Raw genomic sequence first — 26,431 nt, forward strand, 5'->3', positions numbered from 1 at the left:
GGATGCTAAGGCTGATGCTTATGTTATAGCAACACTATGCAAACTAATCTAGTATGATATGTTTGAGATGCTGTGCACAAAGGCACCGATTAACCAGTTTAGACTGTTTAAGTGGGTTCCTACTTTTATACTAGTTGACCAGTTAACTAACACCTCCAGTTTAATCCATCCAGTCCTCAACTGTGTCCAGATTCTGTGTGTGGCTCAGGCTGAAAATAAGCGTGCGTGGCGGCTCAGAAGACAAAATAAAAGCACTGTCGTGAAATGAAGCAGGCACGATAATTGTTTGATCTCGTTTTCCTAATCCTTGGATGTAGGGCTGGGCGATATGACCCAAAATTCATATCTCGATATTTTTTAGCTGGGTGGCGATATAAGATATATATCTCGATATTTTTTTTAAAGCCATAAGTTAAGAATAAAAAGAGAGTTCTTAGTCACACTGTGTCCCAGATGTCACACAGGCAGTTTTATTTACATACAGCATAGATTTACATGAAGAAATTACTCAAAAAGAAATTATGAGCACTTATTAAATAATCATGCTCCATAAATAAAAGAAAACAATGTTGTTTTTGTGCATAACAAAAAGCTCATAATTGGGCAGTCAAAATGTAAACTAACAGACGGTGAACACAATAACAAAGACAGATTTCCCAGCTGCTCTACTGCGTGACTGACAGCCCGGAGTTTGAAATCCGCTTCGTAACCATGTCTCTTAACAGGTGCCATTTATGGTCCTTATACACACACAATACGGTAATATTACGTTGAAGCACAGTACGTATCACTCCGCGAGGCTCCAGACTACGGTAGCCGTAATGCTCCGACAATCCTTCAAGCGCTGCAGCTCCATAGCTTAGCAAAGTCGTACTAAAACATTTTTTGACAGATTGCTGAGCGCCGTGTAGCACATAAAATCGGTTCGCGGTCAGTAAGCACAACCAGAATTCATACATAAGGCGCGCTGTCAACTTTTGAGAAAATGAAAGGATTTTAGGCCGTGCAGCCCCTGTGGGCTGCATGTCTCGTTAGCGCGGTTAGCTCGTTAGCGCGGTTAGCTAGCTAACACGTAGACGCCGTCCAGCCCCACAACTCGCTAACGGAGATTTGCCGTTTCCATCTTGTCGCTGCCTGCAGGTGAAGCTATGGGGGAGGAGGGGGAGTTATGTTCAGTGAAGGAGAGGCGAGGCCGAGTAACATTGCGTAGAGACAAAAGTGGACGAAAGAGAGGCAAACTTGTGGCAATGTTATAACGTAACATAAACTATATCGATATAAAGGATATTGTCACATCTTATATCTCGTATGAAAATATATCGATTTTTTTTAAAAACTCGATATATCACCCAGCCCTACTTGGAGGCCACAATTTTAATTGAATAGACATTTCGATTAATTGCGTCACTCTAGTAAAAGTTCATGAGAACAAATCGAATGAGATAAAACCTCGATGAAAATCATTCTTGACAAACTATTTTCATTTATATTTCAAACAGTGGTTTTATGCCGGACTTTAAACTGATCGTTAAAGCTCTCAGGCTCAGGTAGGTCACGTGAGAACGTGGTTCAATGGCTGCAGACAGGATGATCCCATCCAGAAAGTGTCTTCATGTGGATAAGCAGAAGAACGTTAGGACAGGAAAAGGGCAGGGCAAGGCGATACAGCCTGTGGAGTGTGTGTGTTTGTGTGTGTCAGGGCTCGTCATCTATTTATCCACAGCTCGTCCTCGGAGAGAGCCAGCGATAGGAGCACATTGCTCCGTCCCTCCCTTCCTTCTGCATGGCTTCATCCCTGCATCCGTTTCTGCCCGTCTCCGTCCATTCGCTCTGTTTCCCAAGCTCGCAGCGCTGAGGCTGGCATCATCGCGCATGCTTGGCCACGTCCGCGTGCGTTTGCCTGCACTGAGGCCAGCGTGCTCGTTCCGCTGGCAGAATATACGATCCCACCGGGAGCACCTACAGCACGACCAGCTCTGCATCTTGCAGCACTTTGTGCTCTGATGCTGTGGTAGTTCTTGCCCAGGAAATTGTGAGCGGACGTGGTAAACTGTGACCCGCTGATGTGATTAAGACGGATACAGACTGATGTCTTTGTGTGATCAGTTTAGTTACTGTGACATCATAAACAATCAGCTTGCTGCACATTATAGCTTCTTTTTCCTCGATAGGCTAATGCTTTGCTAGTTGAGCATTCTTCTGAGGTTGTTACTGAACATCAGAGATAAATTTATGAATTTAAAAATTAAGTAGCTGGAGGCATTACATACATGTTCCGGTTTAAGATGTCAGTAAACGTAAGTAGGCACAAGAGATCGCGCTTCTGGGTTTGGTCAAGTCTTCGGGGATGGCAGAGGTGGTTGTGCTTTTGAGTCTTATAATTTTGAAATTGTTATCAAAGACATGCCTTTCTTTATCTTTGCATGGAGGAGGGGAGCAAAAGGCAATGGGTTAACTGAAAAATAATAAATGGATATTTTTCACCAGCCTGTCATTGAACACAGGAGTTTGACAGTGTGAGAAATGCTTAGCTGGAGTTTCTGAGGTTTCCCTGTTAGTTCAGTGAAGGCGAGATGCTTTTGAATCCACACTTTGCATATTTTATGTTTGTATTAAACACCTGCAGCGTCATTCTGTCTGCAAACGTGATAGCTATAATTTGACTTATATCCACCAAGGTCTTCAAGTCAGCTTAACGATTGATTTAAAAAATGACCAAAAGAAAAAACACCTCATAGCTTGATTGTGTATTGAAGGTCAGTATCAGTAGATTGATCTGATCATTTAAAACTGTGTCTTACTGCCAGTGTTTGGACTGATGAGATGTAGGCATATAGGGAATGATAATGTTACAGTAACAGGTTGTAACTGTTTCAATCAAAAACATTTTTCACTTTATTACTAAACATTTACAGACATTTAACCAAAAAATGATCCTATACATGCATGATATCCACATAAATTGTTAAAGTTAAAGTCCATTTAAGGAGAGCAAAGAAAGCTAAATGAATATATAGAAAATATAATGCTGTTCCCTTCAAATAAACCATTGGCCCTGGTGGACGTTTGCCCTCTTGGAGCACTTCTCATATTTTTATGCTTTCCTGAGTTGTTTAGTCACTGGACATTCAGCACGATGAAGTAATATAATGTGACCACAGGGTGATAGATGCTTTCTTGAGATGTCTGTCACATGTCATTGTGTCTATTTTTGGTCTGTTTTTGAATGAGGCGACTGTCACAAAGCATATGCAAGAAATTCCTCTGTGCATATGACATATAGATTATTGTGTGTCTGTGTGCGTGAGAGGGAGAGTTTGTGGTGACCTGAAGTATAAATGTGCATTTATAGAGAGCGCACCATCTGTCAGTAGGTCATCCTGGTTTGTGCTCATGTGTAGTGAAGAGCAGCTCGGAGAGCTCTCCCCATCCATCGCTACAGACACAGCAGCCCGCGATGACAGCACCGTGACCCCTGTGGGTTTGCAGGATGTGGACAGGAAGGGCTTGGAGCTCATTGCAGCATCATATCATTCCTGTTTCATTGACCAGCCTCTGACAGACGGCTTTAACGACGACTCCAGACAGTCTGCGAGCCACTGACTTCTCATCAGAAGCTTCACAGAACTGAACTGTTACTCACTGATCAGATAATCAGACAGAAACACAGTTTATTGTAAAGGAAAAGTGAAACACTGTGGGGGAAACGGGCCCGTCTGATTTCTCTGAAGCGGCTCAGAAAATTCAGAGTCGCCATTTCACTTGAAATTGACAAACAGGAAGCTCAGCAGCAGCAAAGGTGACAAGGTCTGCTTATCTCTTCCTGTGAAGCTCTCCGAGTTACATCGCAGGTCTCGTCTTTGTGTAAAGTGAACCAATCATCTTTTTTAAAACCCTCAGTTTGCATGGAGCAGCCGTCCAGAACAAACTTGGCTTAAAGGAAAGTAGAACATGACCGGTCTGAGATAATGAAGACTTACTCTGGATAAGAGCTGCTCTAGAATCTGAGAATATGCATCATAATGTATGAAAATCATGTGGAACAGGTGCCCGTGATCTTGTCTTTACTCTTTGAAAGAACCGTTCGTCTACGGAGATTACAAACACATAAATAGAGTCACGTGAAAGTGAGTCCTCAGCAGGGTGTGCTGCTGTAGCCTTCGTGGTTTTGTCTTCAAGTTGGAAGTGAGAGCTGCGTCCTCCTCCTCCTCCTCATCACCATCATCATCACCATCAGCAGTGTGTCTGCACAGATCACACAGTGAGAGCTGCACCTACTCAGCTGTGCTCTGCCGTCACAGGGCGCCTTTTTTTGTTTTAGATAGCAGCGTGCTAACAGCGTGCTAGCAGCGTGCTGCATTAATTCTCCCCACTAAGATTACAACTGAATTGTTCTTTGTTTGGAAAGATACCATCACATGCGCTGTGGTTTTTGAAGGCAAGGCAAGTTTATTTGTATAGCACAATTCAACAACAAGGTGATTCAAAGTGCTTTACAGAGACATTAGAAACAAAAACAAATAAAAAGCATGATTTAAAATTGATTAAAACAAGCAAACAAACTAACTAATTAACTAACTAACAAACAAACAAAACAGTATATAAAATCAAAACAGATAAAATCAGAACAGTAGATAAAATCAGTAGTTAAAATGTAAGTTTTGAAATTTAAGCTTAAAAGTGTGGATTTGGTGCTTTATTCAAATGCAGCTGAGAACAGGTGAGTCTTCAACCTGGATTTAAATAAACTGAGTGTTTCAGCTGATCTGAGGCTTTCTGGGAGTTTGTTCCAGATATATGGAGCATAAAAGCTGAATGCAGCTTCTCCGTGTCTGGTTCTGACTCTGGGAACTGATAAAAGACCGGATCCAGCTGACCTGAGGGATCTGGAAGGTTCATACTGGGTCAGGAGGTCACTGATGTATTTTGGTCCTAAACCATTCAGAAGCTTGTAATAAACAGGACAGCATGGCCCCGGTTGTTGCGTTATTCGTCACTGACGAAGTCTAATTGCCTCTTAAAATAATAAAATGTGTCATCCTGGGTTGTCCCGTGAGTGTTTGAGGTGGCGGGCTGCGGCGCATCACCCTGGCAGGGAATCTGCTGCTTGCGTATTGACATTCTTTTCCCATGAAACACTCGCTCGCCGATGCTTCGACCTGCTTGCACGGGCTTGCGCGGCTGCCGTCGCTGCGTGCCGTATTGTGCATCTGTTTGTAGATGGATCGAGCCTTGAACAAAGAGGTTTTTGTCCCCTAAAGCGCACCTTAAGTTTCGTGGTGTTATGCATTCATTACAGGCAATTTTAGATCTTTGGCAGCTCGGACCCTGATCGAGCCCCGTTTTGGTTTTGCTCTCACTCATCGTTTCCTCCTCTGTGCTGTGTCCTTTCTTGTTGCAGACCCTGGTAGGAGCGTGATGAGCGCGCGCTTCCGCTTGCCTGCTGGCAGATCCTACAATGTCCGGGCGACTGAGCTGGAGCGAGACAGGCAGCACACACAGGTTGTGTGCAACGTACTGCTGCTGGACAACACAGTCCAGGCCTTCAAAGTCAATGTAAGTAAACCCCCTTCGGTCCCAACCGCCTTGTTTCAAATGCGTGTGCGAGTTAAAAGCACATGACAGAACATTACGTTTGTTTTTTTAAGTGTTTTCTCAATAACACTGAAATTGTTCCCAGACGAAGACGTTCTGATGAAGACGGTGGTCTCGTCTGCTCTTTCTTTTTTTAGAATCGAAAACTACCAGCATCAAACCCCTTCCCCTTTCTCTCAGACTTTCCTACTTACCTTTTTCCGTTACTGTGAATTTCCCCTCAAGCCCACCTCAGATTCATGTGAGAGTCGGTGGGGGAAAAAATCCCTTGTGTTTCGACACATTGGCAGACATTTAAAACGCAGCCCACTCTCTCTCTCTTTCTCTTGACTTCTGATGATACTAATAGGTAGGGTTTCACTTGTCCCACTGGCTTCAGTTTGTTCCATTTCTGGCTTTGAGGTTTGATCTCAGCGGTTGATCAGTCGGTCTTTATCTCGCTTTACAAGCATTCGGTCTCACGCAGGCGAAGCTCGAGGGGAAAATAAAGCAGGGTGTCTGTAATAGAGCGCGGTGCGTGCGCTTCAGACCAGGTGACGAGCCAGCTTGTGACGGATGTTACGGCCGTCTGTCACGGCTCTCTCCGTCTGATCGAGCACCGTGACAGAGAGACACGAAGTCAGTCGGGAAATTCCCTTTGAGTCACAGCGCAATTCTTCTAATAACATCCTCTCAGACACATCACTTCCTGTTAGTGTTGAGATTTGTGTTTACTGAAAGAAAAGCACGAATGACAATATGAACATTATATCTGATGAGTGCTGATGTGATAATGAAGTCGTACTTTTTTCTCTTTGTAACTGCTCGTTCACTTCCTGTCACTCTTGTCATGCAGATGAGTCTGAGCCATGTATGTAAAAGACCGTCTGTGTGTTCAAGCTTAGCCGAATGTGAGAACTTCAATGTAGCGTGAGCTCTGTCGGCCTCTCTGCCAGCCTCATTGATCAGGCCCCCGCAGCAGCACTAACTTCCTGGAAGGACAAGCCATCCCGAGAGCAACAATACTTCTATTGATCCTCTCTGTGGCCGACTGGCCGTGACTCCGGCGGAGAGTGAAAATCCAGAAGCAGCCTCTTATTGTCATGGGAACCGTGGGGGCTCGTGGTGTGCAAGTGTGTGGGTTGGCTGTGGGAGGCACATGAGGGGCTTGTATTGATGATCGTATAGATGGAAAGCCGTAGGCTGAAATAATATCAGTGTAAAGTGTTATTCCAGATATTGTTGTAGGTTTAGAGAGCGCCGAGCGTAATTTAAATGTCATCTAAGGAAGGGCCGATGAAATTTCAAGCATCGAGCGCTTGGTTTCCATCATTTCTTGTCAGTTTTGTATTTGTTGTGCTTCAGTTTACGATGGAAAATTTAAGAAAAGCACCAACGATCAATGCGACGACTGTATTTTAGACAATAACTCAGCGAGGAGGTCAGGTATTCAGATTTACGTTCAGATATTTATTCTAACTTTTGTCTCTTAATTGCATTTATGCTGAGCCTTTTTAACGATTACGTTTTAATTTGTAATTTTGAGTAACTGTGGAATTGCCCTGTTTTCACATTTAGTTTGAGGAAGAAGCGTCTTTAAATGTCAATGTGTCACACTTTCATACATTAATGAACAACAGCCCCTGGACTTACAGTTTCTGCACAGTCAGAACATTTTAGACATTATCTGTGTGGTTCTCACCTACGTAATTGAGACTCGCTTAAAAACTGCCTAGCAACAACACTCAGCTTACTTAATTTTCAGGAAGAAAAATATCAGGTCGCCTCCTCCTTTTCCTCCGGGCTGTTCCGTCCTGCACGCCTGCACGGTGCAGGTACCAAATTTCATATTCATAGTTTGCAACCCACTGCAGAAGTAGGAGAGACCTGCCAGAGGCATTCATCGCTGAGTAATAGCTACACCCATGTCGTCATCGGAAACACGATCACTAATAAAAGCAGTTTTCTCTGCGTTCACCTTACGTTCAGACTCGGCGTGGAAAATGAAGCCAAAACACAGCGACCATCAGTCACACCAGTCAGTCACCACGGCAGCGTTTAATAAAAAAGAAAAATACAATGATATCACGCGTTATCCTCACATGCGTGCTTGGAAAACCCACCTCCCCACATACAAAAGCAGGGTTAGCAGCATGGTCAATTCACAGGAAAGCAGAACCAAAGTAACCACAATACCCAACATGAATATTCAGCTGTCTGTAGCAGCTATTTGGTAATCAGGCAGCTCTTAACAAAGACCCAAGTTACTGGATTTTTTTTCCCAGGCTCACAGTCATTCTTTCGTTTGTCACACATGTATAGAAAGCACCGCGTGTCCCAGTTTGCATCATTGAAATCACTACATCTGAATATTTCATAAACAAAAATGTCTGTGATTAGGTAATATCCCTCTACTCTACTGCTGTACTACATACAGAGATCGATGAGTTTTAATAGCACTGGGATCATCTGCCCAGTAGGCACCAGTTACAGAAGAAAAGTGCAATAACAAACTTAAACTATAAACCATCAAACTGCTTCTTTAAAAGAGTCAGCTACTGCAAACAAGCTAATCAGAGCTACACACTACTGCTGTTTTCTGTTTTTTGTGTGTGTACCACAAGGGCAGTCCTGTGAACTAAATGTACTTAAACACACTAGTAAGTAGGGATGAGTACCGGTATCGGTTCTGACACAAACGGTAGTAACCAGACCGAAAAGCAGCGCACATTTCGGTGCTTTTTTTTCCTGAGCTGTGATACACTTTGGATTCCAGCCAATCATTTTACGTTTCCGAGGATAGTAGGCGGGTCCAGGTACGTACGTTCTTTTAGAGCAGAGCTACAGATTAAAATGTCCAAGGCGAAGCGATCAAAAGTCTGGCTGTACTTCTCAGCAAAAGATGCAAACTCAGCAGCCTGCAACAAGTGCTTTAAGGTGATACTGTGATACTGTCAAAGGAGGTAACACCTCAAATCTGATGAAACACCTGGCGACGCATAGTGTTTTTTTTAAAAGCCGAAAAATGCGCCGTATTTGATAGCTTGCTGCGAGACCTCACACCGAGCACATCTACTGCGGGTGTGGTGCCTGTTATCGGACCCAGAGTTAGCAACGTCCCCCAAAAACCCGAAGAGGAGAGTCCTGGCCCCTAGCCCTGCCAGTGTAGCAGAAATGATGAGGATGATGATGCAGCAGTAGCCGTTCTTCTCTGCGTGAGTAGCTTAATGTTGTTCGTGTGTAATTTACGTTGAGTAGGCTAACCACGTTATTACATTAATGCATGTAAGGTGAACTAGCAAACACCATCATAGCTACATGCGGCTGTCTTCTTGTTTGATGGCAGATACTCCCTTCACCCTGGCTAAAAAAGCTAAAATGACCAAAGAAAAAGTGGAAAACAGTTAAACATGAGAGGTTTTTGGACAAAGTTTGTGTTTTTTCCATTGATTAAGCTGCTTCCAGCCAAGAGTGATACCATATATGCCCCATAGCTGCAGAAAAGGCTAACATTGTTATCTTTTGAGAGGTTTTTGGACCAATTTTGTGTTCTCCATTCTTTAAGCACCGGCACCGTTTCAAAAGTACCGTTTTGGCACCGGTATCGGATAAAACCTAAATGATACCCATCCCTACTAGTAAGCAGACCTGACTTCAATGTAACAGCAAAAGCTGAACTGGCATTTGTCAATGAAGCGCCCGGCCCACTACAACTGATTTAAATGGCTTTAAATGGGGCTTATTGTGCTCACATTTCTCTTGGACATTCAGTATTAGCCCAACATTATTCCATACCATACCCACTTTATTTATAAAGCACTTTAAATGCAGGCATGACAGATACAAAGTGCTGTATGCACACAATAAAAACGAGTAAGTGCTCACACTAGGTGGAATAATGGACAGGCTCTGCCCCCTCTGAGCTTGGATTTCCATTTCTGTTGGTCAGAAACTTTGACATGGACTCTGCACATGCAGGCAGTGAAGCGCCGCCACGACAGGTGTGATTGTTCTTTTTATTTACGCGTTTCATTTTGAACCAGCTGTAGGCGTGACTGGAGTGTGCTTCTTTAACTCCAGTCGTTTGTATAGATCCATCGTTGAGCTCAGCTTGGTAACTGCACTTTTCTTTTTTATTGGGATTTTAGAGGCCAAGCAGAGTTTTGCCACCTCTCCCCCTTTTCAGTTATTGTATTTCTTTTTTCCTTTAATGGGACTCTATTGACTCAGTGTTTCTGTTTAAGAGATGCCCTTCATTTTTGATTCCTGATCAGTTTTCTCTTTGGAGCCAAAAAGAGTCGATGAGCTTGGAGATTTTATTCTGATGGAGCGAACAACCACTCGCTCTTGACTTCTCACTTCCTCCGTGTGTTTTGGTTTTTGCAGCCAACGACAGGGCAGCAGAATTTGCATGTGTTGTTGTAGTGCTGACAGTTTCATGGAGTTGGTTATGCTCAATGGTGAGAAAAATGAGAGCGTAACAGTAAACGGTTCGCTCCACCTCTGTGACTGGAAGAGCCAAAATAGTGAATGCAACCACGCTGCTTAGAAACCAGGGAGGTGTGAGGGAGGTGTCACACTGCATGTGTGGGCAGGATGTGCTATACGTGTGCGCTCTCGCATGTTTCTTGGCCTCGGCACGACGTCCTTTGTTTTAGGGCTGTTTAAAATCAATATTAGCAAAACAAGGCTGCCCACTAATTTTAAAATGAAGATCACTGTTTGGTCAGGCGAGTTTTCACCTCCGTTGTGCATCAAATGCCGTCGTGCTTTTTGGCGTTGACTCGGTGTAATAAACGAGAGCTGGTGCTGCTCATTCAGCGAGGTGGACGGACGTGCAGAGATCACAGATCGGTCCCTCGGTTCTCATCCTGAAAGTTGAGTTTACTGGAAAAGGAAAACTATAGATGTCAGCGCCTCCACCTTCACGTTGTTCCTTTCCTGCCTGAACAAGCTGCCTCATACTTCCTGAAATCCCGTCATTCTTTAACACACACACACATCTTGTGGGGACATCTAATTGACGTAATGCTTTCCCGAGCTTTAACCATGAAAGATAAAAGCCACCCAACTGTAACCTGTCACTAAAACCACATTTGGAGTCTCAAAAATGCCTTCAAGCTCGCGGGGACTGGGATTCCAGTCCCCATAAGTATAGCAAACGTCCTATTTTTGGTCCCCACAAAGATATGAATACACGCTCATGCACACACACACACATTGACACACTCAGTTGTTTCCTGTGGAAGGACTTCAATAAAAATGTGACATTTTTGTTAACCTGTCATAAAATAGTGGAATTTCCCCCCGAGTGTTTGATGTTCGATGGTCCGCTCCCCTCCAACTCTGAAGATGAACCCCTCGGGGTGACAAACTTATCAGAGCATCTTTTTCCCCCCTCTCTCGCGCTCTCTGCCCCTCCTCTGCTCTCAGCCAATCTCTTGTGCTCTGATTGCTCTCTATCACCATGTCTCCTTCCTCTCTCTTCATTCTCACGCACACAGACACTGTTTCAGTCCGCGGTGCGGGTGAAGGGCACAAAGAGGGTTTGTCTCACCCGGCCGCATCGTCAATCACTCCGTTTCTCTTCTTCCATGCTCCCTCTCTCTTTTCCTCTCAGTGACTTTCCCTCTTCTTACGTTTGCGTTCTCGTTCTTTTCTTTGAAAGTCTTTCTGCATTTCTCTGCTCTTTCTGACTCGTCGCTCATGGAGAACTGCCACATGAACTATCCAGAATATGGAGCTGCCGTTGCCATAGTCTGTGTAGCTTGTTGCGTAAAAGTCCTGAGGAAGCACGCGTGTGTGTGTGTGTGTGTGTGTGTGTGTGTGTGTACACGCTGGTGCTAGTCTCTTCTGGTATTCTAAAAGCGTACGAGCCAAATGTGCGATTGCTGTGAGAGCAAACAGACATACATTGTTAAAAGTGAGCCAGGAATACACACAAAAGGCAAGCATGCCCGCTCACACACAGACACACACACACACACAGGCGATGGGTTTCCTGGGATTGCAGTGTAAAAGTGCACAGAGGGCTCCCACATCGAGCTGAAAAGCTGCTTCATACAAAGGAGAAGCATACACAGAGTTTCTCATGGGGGCAGCAGACACGTTTATCAAGAGTCTCCGAAGGAAAGTGTCACACGAGAGGCTAGCATCGCTAGCTGCCTCACTCTTTCGGTTAGCCGCTGTCAGCTGGCTGTGATCATCAGACTTTTCAGGCACTTGGAGTTTCCACCAGATACTTTAAAGGTGGTGGTGTTTTTTCTTGTTTGTTTGTTTGTTTGTTTTGTTTTTGCTTTGTTTGCCTTCTCTCACCCCAACCGGTCGCAGCAGATGGCCGCCCCTCCCTGAGCCGGGTTCTGCCGGAGGTTTCTTCCTGTTAAAAGGGAGTTTTTCCTTCCCACTGTCGCCAAAGTGCTGCTCATAGGGGGTCATATGATTGTTGGGCTTTTCTCTCTGTATCTATGAAGCGCCTTGAGGCGACATTTGTTGTGATTTGGCGCTATATAAATGAAATTGAATTGAATTGAATTTTATTATTTGCTTCGAGCCCTGTGTACAGGAGCTGCATGCTAAAAGATCTTTTGTTAAAAGGGTTGGCGTAATAAGCAAATGCTTCAGCCAATACCTTTTGATTAGCCTTGTCTCATGCTTTCTTGCTTTGTGGTAAATCTTTGTTCTGTCTTCACTGAGATATTTGAATGCTAATCAATAAACATATCAATCCTAAAGCTGCCAGAATTGAAAAACTGATTTTATATCATCCTAAAAAAATTAGTATTTAAAGAGGCATTAATAGAGATTTAAAATGTCCCATTTTTTGAAATTTAAGGTGTGGTGATGATGGAAGGAAAATGTAAGAGCCTTGATGTCGATGAAGCGCCGCTCCCTTCATCTGTCGCCACAGCAGATCATCTGCATCCATCTCACCCCATCCCCAGCATCCTCTGTCCTCCTTCGCTACGTCCATGAACCTCCTCTGAGCTCTTCCTCTTCTCTTCCTGTATTTTCTTCCCGTCTCCAAACCATACATCACAGTCATCTTGTACCTCCTGCTGCTCCCCAGACACTCATCTCCTCCAGGTCCACTCTGCCTTTACTCTCTTGTTCACCACAGTTGCTTTGGATTGTTTCCTCCTCTCTCTAGTGCATACCTCCACCTCTTCAAGCTCCACCCAGTGTTGCTAACTTAGCGACTTTGTCACTATATTTAGCGAGTTTTCAGACCCCCTAGCGACTTTTTTCCTAAAAAAAGTCGCTAAAAAAAGACGTGAAAGACATTACAAAAAACAATAATTGCTAAAAGAAATTTAATTTGTAGTTCTAAATAAATTCTAAATGCATTTAGGACGTTTTTTGCTCACTTTATGTCTCGTCCACGATGTTATTTCTCTCTCCAGCAGCGTAGGTTACAATTACATTAGCATGACCAATTATGCAAATTAGGTGATGACGTCATTTAGCGACTTTTAGGACAACCAATAGCGATTTTCCTTACTGAGGAGTTGGCAACACTGGCTCCACCTGCTCCCGATGCACACTACAGATCACAGTGTTGTCTGCACCATCATAGTCCACAGAGACTCCTGCCCGACCTCATCTGTCAGCCTGTCCATCAACACTAAGAACACTTTGTTTGATTTTGAGGAAAACATGTTTCATTTGTTGGTTAACACATGAATTCAGGAACAGACAAAATATGGATGGAGGACATCCCACTTTTCTTCCATGTTTAGCCCATATTTCATATAATCACAGGTACTGGGAGCTAGCATTGGTCGTTTTCTAAGCAGCTGGGCGCAGTTACCTCAGTACGAGTTTGAGTCATAAGGCTATGAGAAGTGAAGGTGTCCCATGTGACTAATATACTTCAGAACCATTGCTAACTTGTGCCCTTCCTCCTTTTGTGTTGACGCCTGCATCAAGCTCTTTATAGCTAACCTCCCAGCTAGCCTTTTATAATCAGGGAGACGCTAACATCGGAGACGTCCCGGTTTTTGCAGTCTCCCATTTCTCTTTCAACTCTCAAAATACGTGCATGCTGAGCTGAGGCTGTATTTAAAGCATCTCGACATCACTCCTCGACATGGTTGTGATGCTAGCAGATGAGCTAACGGTATAGAATACCAAATATACCGGTTAATTAATGCTAGTGAGGAAAACGTCAGAAACTTGGTCAACAAAACAGCAGCACTGTCTTCTTGGGCCTTTAGTGGTGTTAACCTCACAGGTAACAACAGCATGTGTCATTTGAAAAATGCTCCAGAAAGCAGGGATGAGGTCTGGTTCGGTGACTCGGGCAGCTATCGGCTAAAACCAGGATGCGTCTGCCTGTTAGCAGATGAGTTATGGCAAAAATGATCACCCCTGCAGACTTGTGATGAAGGCTAAATGCATTATTGGTAGCAAAGCTGTTTCTATAAACGTGTTTATCGGTGATGTCAATCTGGGCTCTGAGGCAGCCTCGGGTGGGCTTTAGAGGAACAGCAGCCACAAAAGGGCCGTTTGACGCCTTCCACAGTGAAATATGAATTTGCTATTAGAGTAAACAACAGTTAGTCGTTTACCAGGTTTTAATGCATTATTAAACTGCAGATAATATTTTTTTAATTAAACCGCTCCTGCTCGTTTCCAGCTCATGCTGCCTGGTAAAACCTGCTTCAGCTCTTAGCACTTTCTTATATTTCTGATTGGTGGGCTTCTTATTAGGATGACCACATTAGGGATATCCCGTCTCTTCACATCCTTATTTTAAACTTCTTCTAATAAGCAATAAGCACATAACTCAACAAAGACAAGGAAATCCTAACCGATCACCTTCGACAATGTTCTGACCAAATTGGCTTTGTCCACAGGTTTTCCTCTCTGCAGCGCTCCTCTTCTTAAATGTAGACACAATTTTTCGTGTTCACCTGAGTGTGACTGGAAGGCTAAAAAGTCACCAGTTCTCTCAGTACACCAGCAACTCGCACATAACAAGGTTTTGACATTAGTAGATTGCACACATGCAAGTTGTCCTAGAGGGCTGCCATGTCAACATGTCAACTGTCAGCTAACATTGTCTGTTTGCCCCACACACACAAACCGTGCGTTGTAAAACTGTGTCAGCAGGGCAAAGGGGAGTGTGTGTGTGTGTTCTCCCATGGGACCTCTGATGGAGCCACACATTTGTGCCCTGCCTCCTCCTCCTCCTCTTAAAGTTGCAGCAGATCAGGTGTGACTTTCTGCCCCACTTGTGATCCCGTGGCTTCTCCTCTCACCCTCGCTGTTTTCTCAGGAAATGATGATGCGTTTGATAAGTGATTTCTCACATTTTACAGCCTTTTAATTGGCTCTCTGTGGACTCTGTGTTTAGGGAGAAATCCCCCCTTTCCTCCTTAATCCTGATCAGAAACCATCTGTAAACTAAACCTGCTCACCACTTCGCTTGAAACCGATGTTTATCTTGAAGTCTCGTGGAAGCTTGAGTGCAGATGGGTAGTTTCTGTTTCTTGTTTTGTTTTTTTAAACCTGTCAACATCAGTGACTCTCACATGAAACCTGTTTCCAGGAAGGTGAATCAAGGAGATCGTGTATACAACTTTTGTCTATCATTATATGTTGGTAGTAAATAAAGATCAGCGTGGATGACCGTGTTTTCCTTTGTTCTCTGCAGAAGTCGGATAATGGCCAGGTGCTGCTGGATGCTGTCTTCAAGCACCTGGAGCTGACCGAGAGGGACTACTTTGGCCTGCACCTGACTGACGACTCATCAGATGCACCAGTTAGTATGACAGCTGTGTGGACAATGAATGCATCTTAGTGTTGTTTCCTTCTGCATCATGTTAGATGTCAGAAGCACTTTTAACTCTGAGTGGGTGAGCTGTTTTCACTCAGGGATCGGCACTTCTGTGGAGCACTGATGGGCACTGAAACTATGCAATGTGTTGCTGGGTAAAGATCAGCAACGAATTAAACTTTATCAACCTAAAGTTTGAGTCTCGCAGGCCAATAGACTGATCCTCTGTGATCCTCTGGGCGCTCTGAACACCTGTGGTGAGTGGTTCCTAGCTGTCACTGTGTAACATTGATTGCAAGGAAGGTGCTGCACCAAAATCCTCCTCGCGATTGCTTTGATCGATTGCAGATTGCTGTGGCTGACTGGTCTTTAAAGACTAGCACTACAGAAGCTTTGCCTTCAGAGTAAAAGTTCACCTGACCGCTGCGACCAACACGTTTAAAAAGGTGCAAATTTCACTTTAACATTCAAATAGTCATGCAAAGTACGGTAACAGTTGCCATGACGACCTGATAACAGCCAAAGAAACCACAAAAGAGTTTTTACTGCAGCATCTTATGTCTCTTAGCAACCAATTTCACCTAGCGACTGCTAGCAGCCAGTGACGGAATGCTCACTTTACCTTAGCAACCAGTCGTTGCCAGGAGGTTGCCGACCGGTCTCTGTGAAGCACGCCTGAGAGAAACCAGTATCAGTTTAATCCCGCTGTGTTTTTAGGGGATTTAATAGAATTACATGTGATCTTTAAAACACGACAGACCCGCCTCCTGCCGCCTTACTCGGTTAGCTAGTAAAGCTAAAGAAGTGCTTCATGTAAAGCAAATTTAAACTGTGCTGATGGAAAACAGATCATGTGATCCTGTATTTTGTTGGGAAAGTTGGGAGTTGATAAGAGCTTGTTTAAGGGCCAGTGTGATGAAATTAAACCATGTCTGCCTGCGAGTAATGATCAGTGTGCGCGTGCGTGTGTGTGTGTGGCCGCTGGTAAATAATTGAAGTTGTGTGTTCATACTTCATGGTGTCTCTAAGTGTCTCTCTATCAATATTTTACAGCGCTGGCTGGATCCCAATAAGCCCGTCAGGAAACAGTTAAAAAGTACGTGAAATCCTCCGCACACACCAGCTCGGCTAATTCCCTTCATCCTGCAGCCAAACACGTTCACTCAAGTCAAACTTCATTACACGATATTATTAATTTTCTTCCCAGCTGGTTGAGGCTGCAGCGTGCAGCGTGGTCCCAGCAATGGTTAAAAATCCACTCGCCACCTGAGGCTGATGTCTCTCGTCCACGCTGCCATTTAAAACTCTACCTGTGCTTTGAGCCATTATTAAACTTTATTTCAACTCCGCTCTTGTTTTTAATAACGAGCCATATAATATGTGACGTGTGGAACAATTAAGCTCGAGTGGAATCTGCAGTCCTCCTCCAGCGATGTTTGAACTGCGCTTCAACTTTATTTCATGTCGATTGGCTCATTGACAAAAAACACTGCAGCTCTGTTTCTTAAGCAGCGTACGTGTGTGTTTTACACTTATTATTAATTATCCCATTATCTGCATCACTAAACAAAAATACACATGCATAATGTTTCCTAAAGAAGCCCCTGAATAGAGAGCACATGTTCATTTATATCACAGACCGACACTCGCCGACGAGCGTTTCTCCTCTCTAACTGCTCGTCTCTGTTTTTGCAGGAGGGTCTCCCCATAACTTAAGCTTCAGAGTCAAATTCTTTGTGACAGACCCCAATAAACTTCAGGAAGAATACACACGGTAAGAGTTTCTAACAACACGACAGGCTAAGAGCAGCAGGAACCACTCGGTTTGTTAAACGCTGACATTAAAGTTCACTAACAGAGGAATAAAGGCTCAGTTGTAAACGAGATCCGCTCCTCACAATGAATGAAGTGTTTTTGTCATTTGACAGAGCGTCACAGAAAGTGCTAATCAAAGCAGAGCAACTCGAACTCGCTGTATTGATGTCGTTTCATTCAGAAACGGAGCAGTGATCTCTGCGAGCAGGAGCTTTGCAATGAAATGGTGTTTCTGTAGATTTGTTAGTTCTGCGTTCAGGGTCTGTCGTCAGTAATGGCATCAGCATCAACAAAACACACACCATCAGTAGCTCTTGTAGTAGCAGGTGTTTAAACAAGCTAATGCAAAAAAAGTCAACTTTGATGCTCTGAAGTGTTTCAGTCTGAGCAGCAAAGAAAGATTTTCTTTGTCCAGAAGATTTAGGGACAGGTTTACGTGTTGGGACATCCCAAACTGGGGTTTGGCATTTAAAAAAACAAAACAAATAAAACAGAGTACTGTCCGATTGCGTGTAAAAGGTGGGAACTCTGATGCTTGATGCTGAAATGAAGCGATCTATGAGCGCAGACCATTAAAGGGAAACAATGTGTGCAGTTTTTAATAGGAGAAAGATACCTGTACTGGTTGAGATGCTTTTTTTGAACCACACACAGCTGGAAACATCAGTACAGTCTCGGAGTTCCCCCCCAAAAATGTCCATCTGTTAAGTGAATCTGTACAAAATATGTGACGTATGCGTTTAATGTAGATCTTAAGTGAAGGAAATAAACAGTTGAAGATTTTTTTTAAGGTTGCCCACATCAGTTTTTTTCTGATTCTTCAAAAATTCTGGCATGAAGAATAAAAAGATTTAAAAACACCCTAACCCCAATAACAGCAAATTGATTCTCTGGATCTGAGCTGTATTTTCTCTCTTAATGCAGATCAAGAAATATTTTTTAAAAAGCATCTTTTTCTAAGATAAAATGTTCTGCACGTCCACCGTCTGCTTCGTGCACGTGCAGAGGAGCGATCGCAGCTCTGCAGAGATCGTTTCAGCCTCTCTGAGCCTTATCTCGGTTTTGCACAGAGCTTGTAAAAGTGAATAGAGAGCCTTGGATCCGACATGCCCGTCTGATGCATTGTACATTCAAGTCACGTTTAACAAGCACGCCTGACAGCAGTGTAGTACACAGAAAAACCTTAACAGTGTTCACGCTCAGGTTTGAAACCTAAACTATATATAGATGTATATACACAAACACTTCACTTCCACCCCGCAGAAGTTATAACTGTGAAGTTGTAACTGTGATAATGTTCCCACCAGGCCGGTGCTGTGTGCTCGTCCTTACATGACAGTATCACTGCAGCTGTGCTGGTGTTTCACTGATGACTTGTCCTGATGCTCTGTTCCTCCCCCTCAGGTACCAGTATTTTCTGCAGATCAAACAGGATATATTAACTGGAAGGTGAGTGTGTTGTTCTTTGTGTACACAGTGTTGCTGACTCAACTAGGTGGAGCATTCTGCCTCAGGCCAAATGCACTCATACAGGTGTGTTTACGGCATGAGAACCATTATGTAGATATTTTTAACAAGCCTACGCTTTAAAGGGCATTTCCCATGTTTACTGGGCCTTGGTGCAGCAGCGTAGGTCATCTGAAACAAGCTGCTTTAAGGTTCCCCTCCCCTGTAAGCCGGGGGTGTCAAACATGTGGGTCGTGGAACAGGTCCGGCCTGCCAAAGAGAATAGTTCGGCCCTCTGAAAGTCGTGAATTCATTATTAAATATTTGTAGATCAACACAAGCTCTTTAAATCATGAAGGATGTAAAAATCCTGCTGTAGTTTAATTCCAAAAACACACGGAGGTAAAAATAAAAGTCACCTTGCGTTCATTTTCTCATTAAACGCTCATTAACCGTGAGTAATCGGCACAGGTGAGCATCCTCTTCTTCGTGGAGGGAAAACGAGGGCGTTATGATGCGATGGTTGCATTTGTTCGACCCCATAGATCAGATGGCGTTGTGCGTGAGTGAGATCGAGGTTGACACCTCTGCTTTCAGGCAGCCTTCTGTTTGTTGCACAGTGGGTCCTGCTTTAAAGCCAAGATGTGGGTGACTGGAGGAAATATGAGTTAATGCAGCGCACGTAGGCTCATTGGGCAGTCGTACAAGCACTCACGACACGCTCATTATCCTTTTTGTCAGTGAATATAAGGCTCACTGCTTCCTCTTACTTGGTTCTTCACACAAACTCGAATAGATTTCCCCCCCCCTCCACATTTCTGCTGCTGTTATTGATGATAACTAATCTCTGCTCTTTGAAATGAACTGTAATAACTTTTGTATTGATCCAAGGCTGAAACATCTGTTTAATCTGTGTGAATGTGTGTGTGTGCGCGCGTCTTCCTTCAACTTCCAGATTGCCCTGTCCTCACAACACAGCCGCGCTGCTGGCTTCCTACGCCGTACAATGTAAGTAGCGCTCCCTCGGTGCTCCAGTTCTACTTAACAATGGAAAGGCAATTCATTAGGACTGTCTTTAGCTGCACACGCTCTTAAATGGAATGACTGTGGTTGCCTGAGTGCATTTATAACTGCTGCTCTGAAGCCCTTACATTTCAATTAAGCCACGTGCTGATATTTGATATTAACACCAGCGGTATAAATATTCGATGAGGTTGTGGCTTCTCTTTGCAAAAATGGCTGCTCATAAATAACATGCAGAGGTGAAAGTGGTGAGAAAGCCTGCCGTGACGGCGCTCCTCTGCAACGGCACCAGCTCCGTCCGCTCTGAAACGCTGTGGGTGCATCAAACGGGGAGAATATATAAACTAGACTCTCAACATGAAATGTTTGACCTGAAGGTTTTTCTTTCTTCACCTTCTCCCATGATGTGCTGCCACAGTTTTAAAGGAGATTTTCACTTTGCCGTGTGAGAGCATTTTAGGCTCTTTGAGCGTGTTTTTTGACGCCGTTGAGGCCCCGTTTTAAAGAGGGCCTTAAATTAATTGAATTGTAAGAAATACCAGATACTGGACAGGACACTGTGGCAATTTCATACCCATATCCTCATCTGAGAAACCAGAAGCTGATGGTCAACGAGCTGCTGGAGACATGGACGTTTTACGGAAGCCACACTGGGAACAGTTCAGTCACCAGAGAAGCCGATGTCCATGTTTGTAACACTGCATGGCTCAAAGACACGGCCACTCAGTAAGAGCCTCAGAGCCTGGTTGGATGGATTTAACTCTGGAGCACCCAGAACAGTTCAGCAAGCCAACCAGGGAACACAGGAACGTCTGATATCTGCTTTGTGGTTTGGACATCTTCTACCTCTCGACCGTCCTACAAGGTGCTGCTGGATGGAAGCAACCGATGGATTCAACAGAACGTTGGCGTGGATCCTGTAGCTACTCGGCCGTCACTCAGGATCGTCTTACGTGGAAACCTCTAGTGTCATGTGCCATTGTACTGCTGCAGCAGTTGTAACGGGTCAGCTTGGTGGTATTAAATACAGCAAACACGTATTAGCACACTCCATTAAATAGAAGCATGCAGCTGTATAGCTTAGAATGCTGATGCAATAGTCGGTACACTACACGCCAGTGGGACCAGGCTATTTTCTGGTTTTCATTGCTCTGGTGATGCGTGCATAGACTCAGTCTCTTCACCCTTTCATGCATTTCAGTAGCTGTTGTTCAATATTTATTAGCTTCGGGCTCAACACAGTTAGCTCGGTTTCACTGGTGATGGCAGAGCAGTGCAGATGCTCTGCTGCCAACAGCAAAGCAGAGGTTCAGCACACAAGTGTAAATCAAGCTTTATGCAATAAAGCACACGACTCGGTCACTAACAGCATTTCAAATCCAGCCGCTCTCAAGGGAATTTGATATAAAAAATGAAATAATAATCAAGTTTCTCTGTCTAATCAGATCCGTTAAATCCACTTCTGCACTTGGCTTGATGTGATCACTTTGTGCTTTACTTTAGCTGTTCTGGAGCCTCATTTAACCACTATAACTGTAAAACCCACTGACTGCGACCTGTTCATTACTATGCAGACCTGCAGACTAGGCCATTGCAGTCGATGTTCAGCCCCTCCTCCACAGATTTATGCGCTCATAAACCCCCTCTCTTACCTCGTTCCACTCTGCCTCCCTCTTCCTTTCAGCGCTCTTCCTCTATCACATGTTTTGCTGGGAATATCCTCAGCTTCAGTATGTAGGTCACAGAGCAGATTTGGCCTAGTCTAGCTGAATCACACTGCTACTGCTTTTACACACACGCACGCACACACAGATACAGTGTAGCTAGGTCCGTGTTGGCACGTCGCTCAGTGCCAGCATAGATTGTGAAGATACATGTTCACTTTTGGGGAAAAACTGTTCGTAGCAGCTGTTATGCTGCTAATTCAGTTAGCTCAGCTCACAGCTCTAAATCCAACTCCGAAGCTCTGAAAGAAAAAAAAGGCAGAAAATGACTGCCTGAAAACCAAAAAGATCAAAAGAATTTGAATATCATCCTAATCTTACCGCAACTTGTACAAACACAAGTATCCACATTGACATATACACACTTGTATTAAATTACCTGCAACGTGAGTAAAATCATCAGTAGCATCATTATAAGACCCTTGAGCTCAAGCTAGTATCTCCCACTTTGAGCCAATCGGCAGCTGAGTATGGATTTCACATCAAGAGATGGATCCACAAAGAAAGATCAGGTTGACGAGTCTTTGAGGTTCATTGACCTTCGCGCTGAACCTTGGTAAAGAAAGAACTGCAGCTCAAAATAAAACTAACCTTAAACTACTATATGAAACGAGAGCTATTGACCGCACGCACGCGTCCCTGGTGGTGTGTGCACATCAATAAAAGGGAGAGCTAGAATTGATTGGTTGGTCAATATGCTCTGACCACCAGGTTAGTCGAGAGACTGCTTGAATGAATTGATGGTTTTAACCTAGTGAGCTCGCTGGATTCACTTTGAGCTCTTCATCTTAGAGCCCTTTGAAAGCTATCAGAGATCTGACAGTTATCATTGCACTCATCTGTTACTGATGCCAGCTATTCCCATTTCCAACTCTGTGATGTGTCACACTTGCTCTTTACTGGGGCTTATTGCAGTATTTTAGTTCGGCCTCTGTCTGAAACTAGCAGATTTAGCTCCTCTCCCTTTAATGACTCTCTCACTGCTCTTCTGATTGGCTGCCCCTCCTGACAGAATATTGAAACATCTGGTGGGCGGGGTTTCTGGGCTCAGAGGCAGAGCATAAGTTCTTCACACACTTAGTTTAATGTGTTCAGTGTGAAACCCCAATTGTGACAGTGTATATAACAGAAAAGAAGGTCACTTTAAGATATTTTACGTGTCGAATGATGAGGTCATTTTATTAAATCACGAGGAATCTGATGTTATTAACAAACATCCTCCTGATGTGTTGTAAAACTAAGTGCACAGTTAGTACTTAGAGTTAGTGACTCCACCAAAGTAGCTTCGCATGATTAAGTGTTCAAAATAATCCTTATTCGTCTTGAAACAAACTCTTTTGCCAACTTGTTCCTGATTGGCTGCCCCTCTCAATCAAAAGGTTGGGCAGTTGGGTGGGGCTAGTTGACAATACACGGATATATCCACTCCCACAGATGGATATGTCTGAACATCCTGAAGCCTAACGTGCGTCTCTCTTCTCTTTCTAGCTGAGTTGGGGGACTACAGTGAAGCGGAGCATAGTCCGGGCTATCTGTCTGAGTACTCCTTTATCTCAAACCCCCCTCAAGACTTTCACAAAGAGGTCGCCAAACATCACCAGCAGCACAGGTACGCTGAGACACCCTACGACACACCTGTGATTTGGTACAGCTTCCTGAATGTGGAGGCGGAAAATCGAAAATCGGTTCTTTATGTTCATTTTCAGCACCTACGACATCATACTGTATATTACGGGCCACGACTAAGGGCGTGGTTCCCGTGTATTTAAATCAAATTTAATTGTTATTTATATTTACCTGCAAACACTTAAATGTAGGTACAATCGAATAATGACTGAAACCAGCCCTCCCAGCCTGTTGTTTCCTCAGTGGGCTGAGGAACCTTTGGAGATCTAGCTCTGTTCAAACTAAACTCACAAAAGGAGTGTACAGAAAGGAGTTTCTGCTTTCCTGTAATGTACCTGGAAGTTAGGCGAGGTTAAGCAAAGGTTAATCCATAACACTGAACCTAAGAGTACAGTCACGATGGAAGATGGGGAAATATTGTTTGTTCTTCTGCAACATTATCAAGAAATGACGCAATACTTAAAATCACTTGCATCATAATTGGTTTCTATAAAACACCTGTAGTTATGCAATGTTTAAAATTACTCATGCATCCTTGAGCAGACTTACAGTATCGTTATTTCTTTGTTTCCTGTCAAACCCTGACTGGTTACGACAACCTTTAAGCGTTTGCAGGTAAATTTAATTACTTGTAATTTGATTACAGGGGTGTTACACTGTTAGTTATGGGCCCTTATTATAAGGTGTTACAAATACAGTAGAAATATGTAAGACTAATTACTGTCCCTGTATAAGCACACATATGGCTCACATGCTGCAGGTTTAATGACCTTTTCCTTCTGCCTGGCTCGTCTGTTTGCTGCTTCTCTTTGTGTATTTTCCGCCTCCATATGTCTAACACGCACCGTGTCGTCGTCGCTGCTCCGCACGGCCTCCCGACGGCTGCTTCACCCTCTCTCACTCTGTTTATTTTTTCCCCCTCTCTCTCTCAGCGGTCTATCTCCGGCCGAGTCAGAGTTTAATTATCTGAACACAGCACGCACGCTGGAGCTCTATGGGGTAGAGCTGCACTATGCAAGGGTAAGTCTGTTAACGCCTGTGAGTTAAAGACTGTGTTACAAAGAGTTTGTCCTCGCTTCTGCAGCATTACGGTTCATCAACTGCAATATTTTTATTTCTTTTTTTAATTCCACCAAAGCTCGGAGGCCTGTTAGACATGTCCACTGTCTGCGATCTCACTCTAGCCGTCTTGCTTCCTTCCCCTCCCCCCACACAACAACCGCGAGCAGTTAGGTGATAATCCAGAGTCCAGACCCACCCTCAGCCGTTGTGCTCAAAACTGATATCACAACGTTTTAATCTGTAAAAGGTTTACAGATTTCCCGCTGTCACAACGTGGTTCATACGCTGTTTTCACAGAGCCAATCACGTCCGTGCTGGGGCTGAGATCAGGTCTGTGGAGCTGCAGCGTGTACAGCTGACGTTGATGCCCACACCCTGCAGAAATGCCACACATTGGCATTCAGCTCTCATCATGACACCAACACATAGAAGCAGAGCAGGAAAACCAGCATTTAATCCGTATTTGTGATGCAGTTCTTTTTATCCACGAGCTTCCTGACTATTCATCTGCATTCTGTTATATTCATGTAGTGTCACTTCACAGCAGTGAGCTAAAACACTCCTATGCTAACTTAAGAGCTGCTCTAGCCCGTTGTAATTTCTAGCTGAGGCAGTAGAGAGTGGCGCTCCAGCTGCTGAAGGAAATGAGAGCAGTGATTTTTCAGCTGTGTTATTATGGGATGTACAAACGGGACTCGAGCGTGGATTAAATGTGACGGGCAGAATTAAAGTTAAAGTATGAAGTGCGTATGAGAGCTATAATCATGAAGCTCAGTTTAAAACTGTGACTCTGTGTCAGATTTAGGAACACATACTTGGTTTACATCAGTGAGGAAGCCAGTTTTACTCTCCCCCCCTCCCACCTGCCTCCACCTTTACCACGCCCTCCTTCACCTGTCCCACTCTCCTCTCCTCAGGACCAGAGTAACACAGAGATTCTCCTTGGGGTGATGTCTGCTGGAATCGTGATTTACAAGAACAGGGTACGGATCAACTATTTCCCATGGTGAGTGACCCACACGTCAAGAAGAGAGGATCGCAGACATCACTGTGTGTATGTGGGCTCAGTTTCTGTACTTTCCTGTGTCCTTTAAAATACAACAACACAAAGTAAGAAACACGTGAAAAGCAGAAGTGACAGAGGTAGTGTTATGACTGGATTTACATGGGGTTTTTTTAAAGCGAGGTTTCAAAGGGAGCTCTGGGGAATGCCTGAGGATGACTGGGATGCTCCCCTGAGTTCTGCGTGACTTCCAGGGTGTTTGCCTTTCCAGTGGTAACAGGAATGGCAGTATGATGCTCTGTGAGCATAGCGTCCAGCTGGAAGCGAGACTACAACCACAACAAGTTGGAGGAAACCGAGATCAGAGTCGAGTGGTGGTTGTGTGTCATGGGTTTTGTGATAACACTTGAAATCTGAGTTGTGTGGTTAGAACCTGTTTTATCCTGTTTTAAGTTGCATAACATTACAAGTGACTTGTAAGCAGTGTTGGTCAAGTTACTTGAAAAAAGTAAACAGTAATTAATTACTGATTACTTCCCCAAAAAAGTAATCCCGTTACTTTACTGATTACTTATTTTCAAAAGTAATTAATTACTTAGTTAATTAGTTACTTAGTTACTTTTTAAAAACATGATTTACAACCTGAATAGGTGATAAAGTGATAGATCTTTCAGCCCAATTCTACTTTTTCTACATAATCCATCATACAAAATGTAATCAAATGGAAAAGTCTCTTTTTAAAACTTGTTTTATTAGTTTTAATCTTTTAACTTTATGCATGAAGCAAAATTTTAATTATATGCAACATTCTCTGACTGGAAGAAATTAGTTTAACATTTAAACCTATTTTCTGCACATTCCAGAACATAATATATATATATTTATTTATTTATTTATTTATTTATTTTTGTGTTTACACTCACTCTTTCAGATGCAAGTAAAACACAGCAGAAAATAAATAAAGTCAAAGACTAGCGGTCCTGTTGCTCTATTTTCACCTGTAAAGCAGGAGTAGAGTAGGCGGAGGTTTATCCTGGTGCAGGTGTGCAGCGGTCAGTGGAAGGATACCGCAGTTTCTCTGTGAGTTTCTCATTACGTCGTAGCTACTCGGTGCTTGCTCGGAAGTTTAGGGTTTTTTTCACTGTAAAAAGAAGTTTTCTTCCCACGCACAACGGACACTAATGTTTTTGTCACTTTTTAGGGAATCAAACTCAAAGTAAGGTCAGTACTTCCACGCTTTAAACGCTGCACGCTCATACTCTCTCTGCGCTCGATATATGATCCATTGTTGATCTGCACACAGCTGTTGTCACGAATGTCGCACTCGCTTACGTCACTGTCATGAGACATTCTCGCAAGAAAATCACGGTTTTAGTAACG

At 43.7% G+C, this 26,431-nt stretch overlaps 1 protein-coding gene and 1 long non-coding RNA gene across 2 annotated transcripts in view; one reads left to right on the forward strand and one right to left on the reverse strand.

Moving 5' to 3' along the window:
* The window catches only part of ptpn4a (protein tyrosine phosphatase non-receptor type 4a), an 80,363-nt gene that overhangs the window by 25,571 nt on the left and 28,361 nt on the right, over positions 1–26,431 (forward strand). The window contains exons 2-10 of the mRNA XM_085135193.1: positions 5,402–5,556; positions 15,230–15,337; positions 16,406–16,448; positions 17,048–17,126; positions 18,572–18,616; positions 19,569–19,621; positions 22,849–22,969; positions 23,919–24,006; positions 24,966–25,054. Coding sequence (XP_084991319.1) covers positions 5,419–5,556; positions 15,230–15,337; positions 16,406–16,448; positions 17,048–17,126; positions 18,572–18,616; positions 19,569–19,621; positions 22,849–22,969; positions 23,919–24,006; positions 24,966–25,054 — 764 coding nt within the window. The 5' untranslated portion in view covers positions 5,402–5,418. The remainder of the gene's footprint in view (positions 1–5,401; positions 5,557–15,229; positions 15,338–16,405; positions 16,449–17,047; positions 17,127–18,571; positions 18,617–19,568; positions 19,622–22,848; positions 22,970–23,918; positions 24,007–24,965; positions 25,055–26,431) is intronic.
* LOC146501126 (uncharacterized) overlaps positions 11,831–26,431 on the reverse strand; it is a 144,447-nt gene continuing 129,846 nt past the window's right edge. The window contains exon 2 of the long non-coding RNA XR_014869775.1: positions 11,831–13,092. This is a non-coding gene — a long non-coding RNA (uncharacterized LOC146501126). The remainder of the gene's footprint in view (positions 13,093–26,431) is intronic.

This window comes from Neolamprologus multifasciatus, chromosome 16 (genome assembly GCF_963576455.1).
Source record: "Neolamprologus multifasciatus chromosome 16, fNeoMul1.2, whole genome shotgun sequence".
Lineage (NCBI taxonomy): Eukaryota > Metazoa > Chordata > Actinopteri > Cichliformes > Cichlidae > Neolamprologus > Neolamprologus multifasciatus.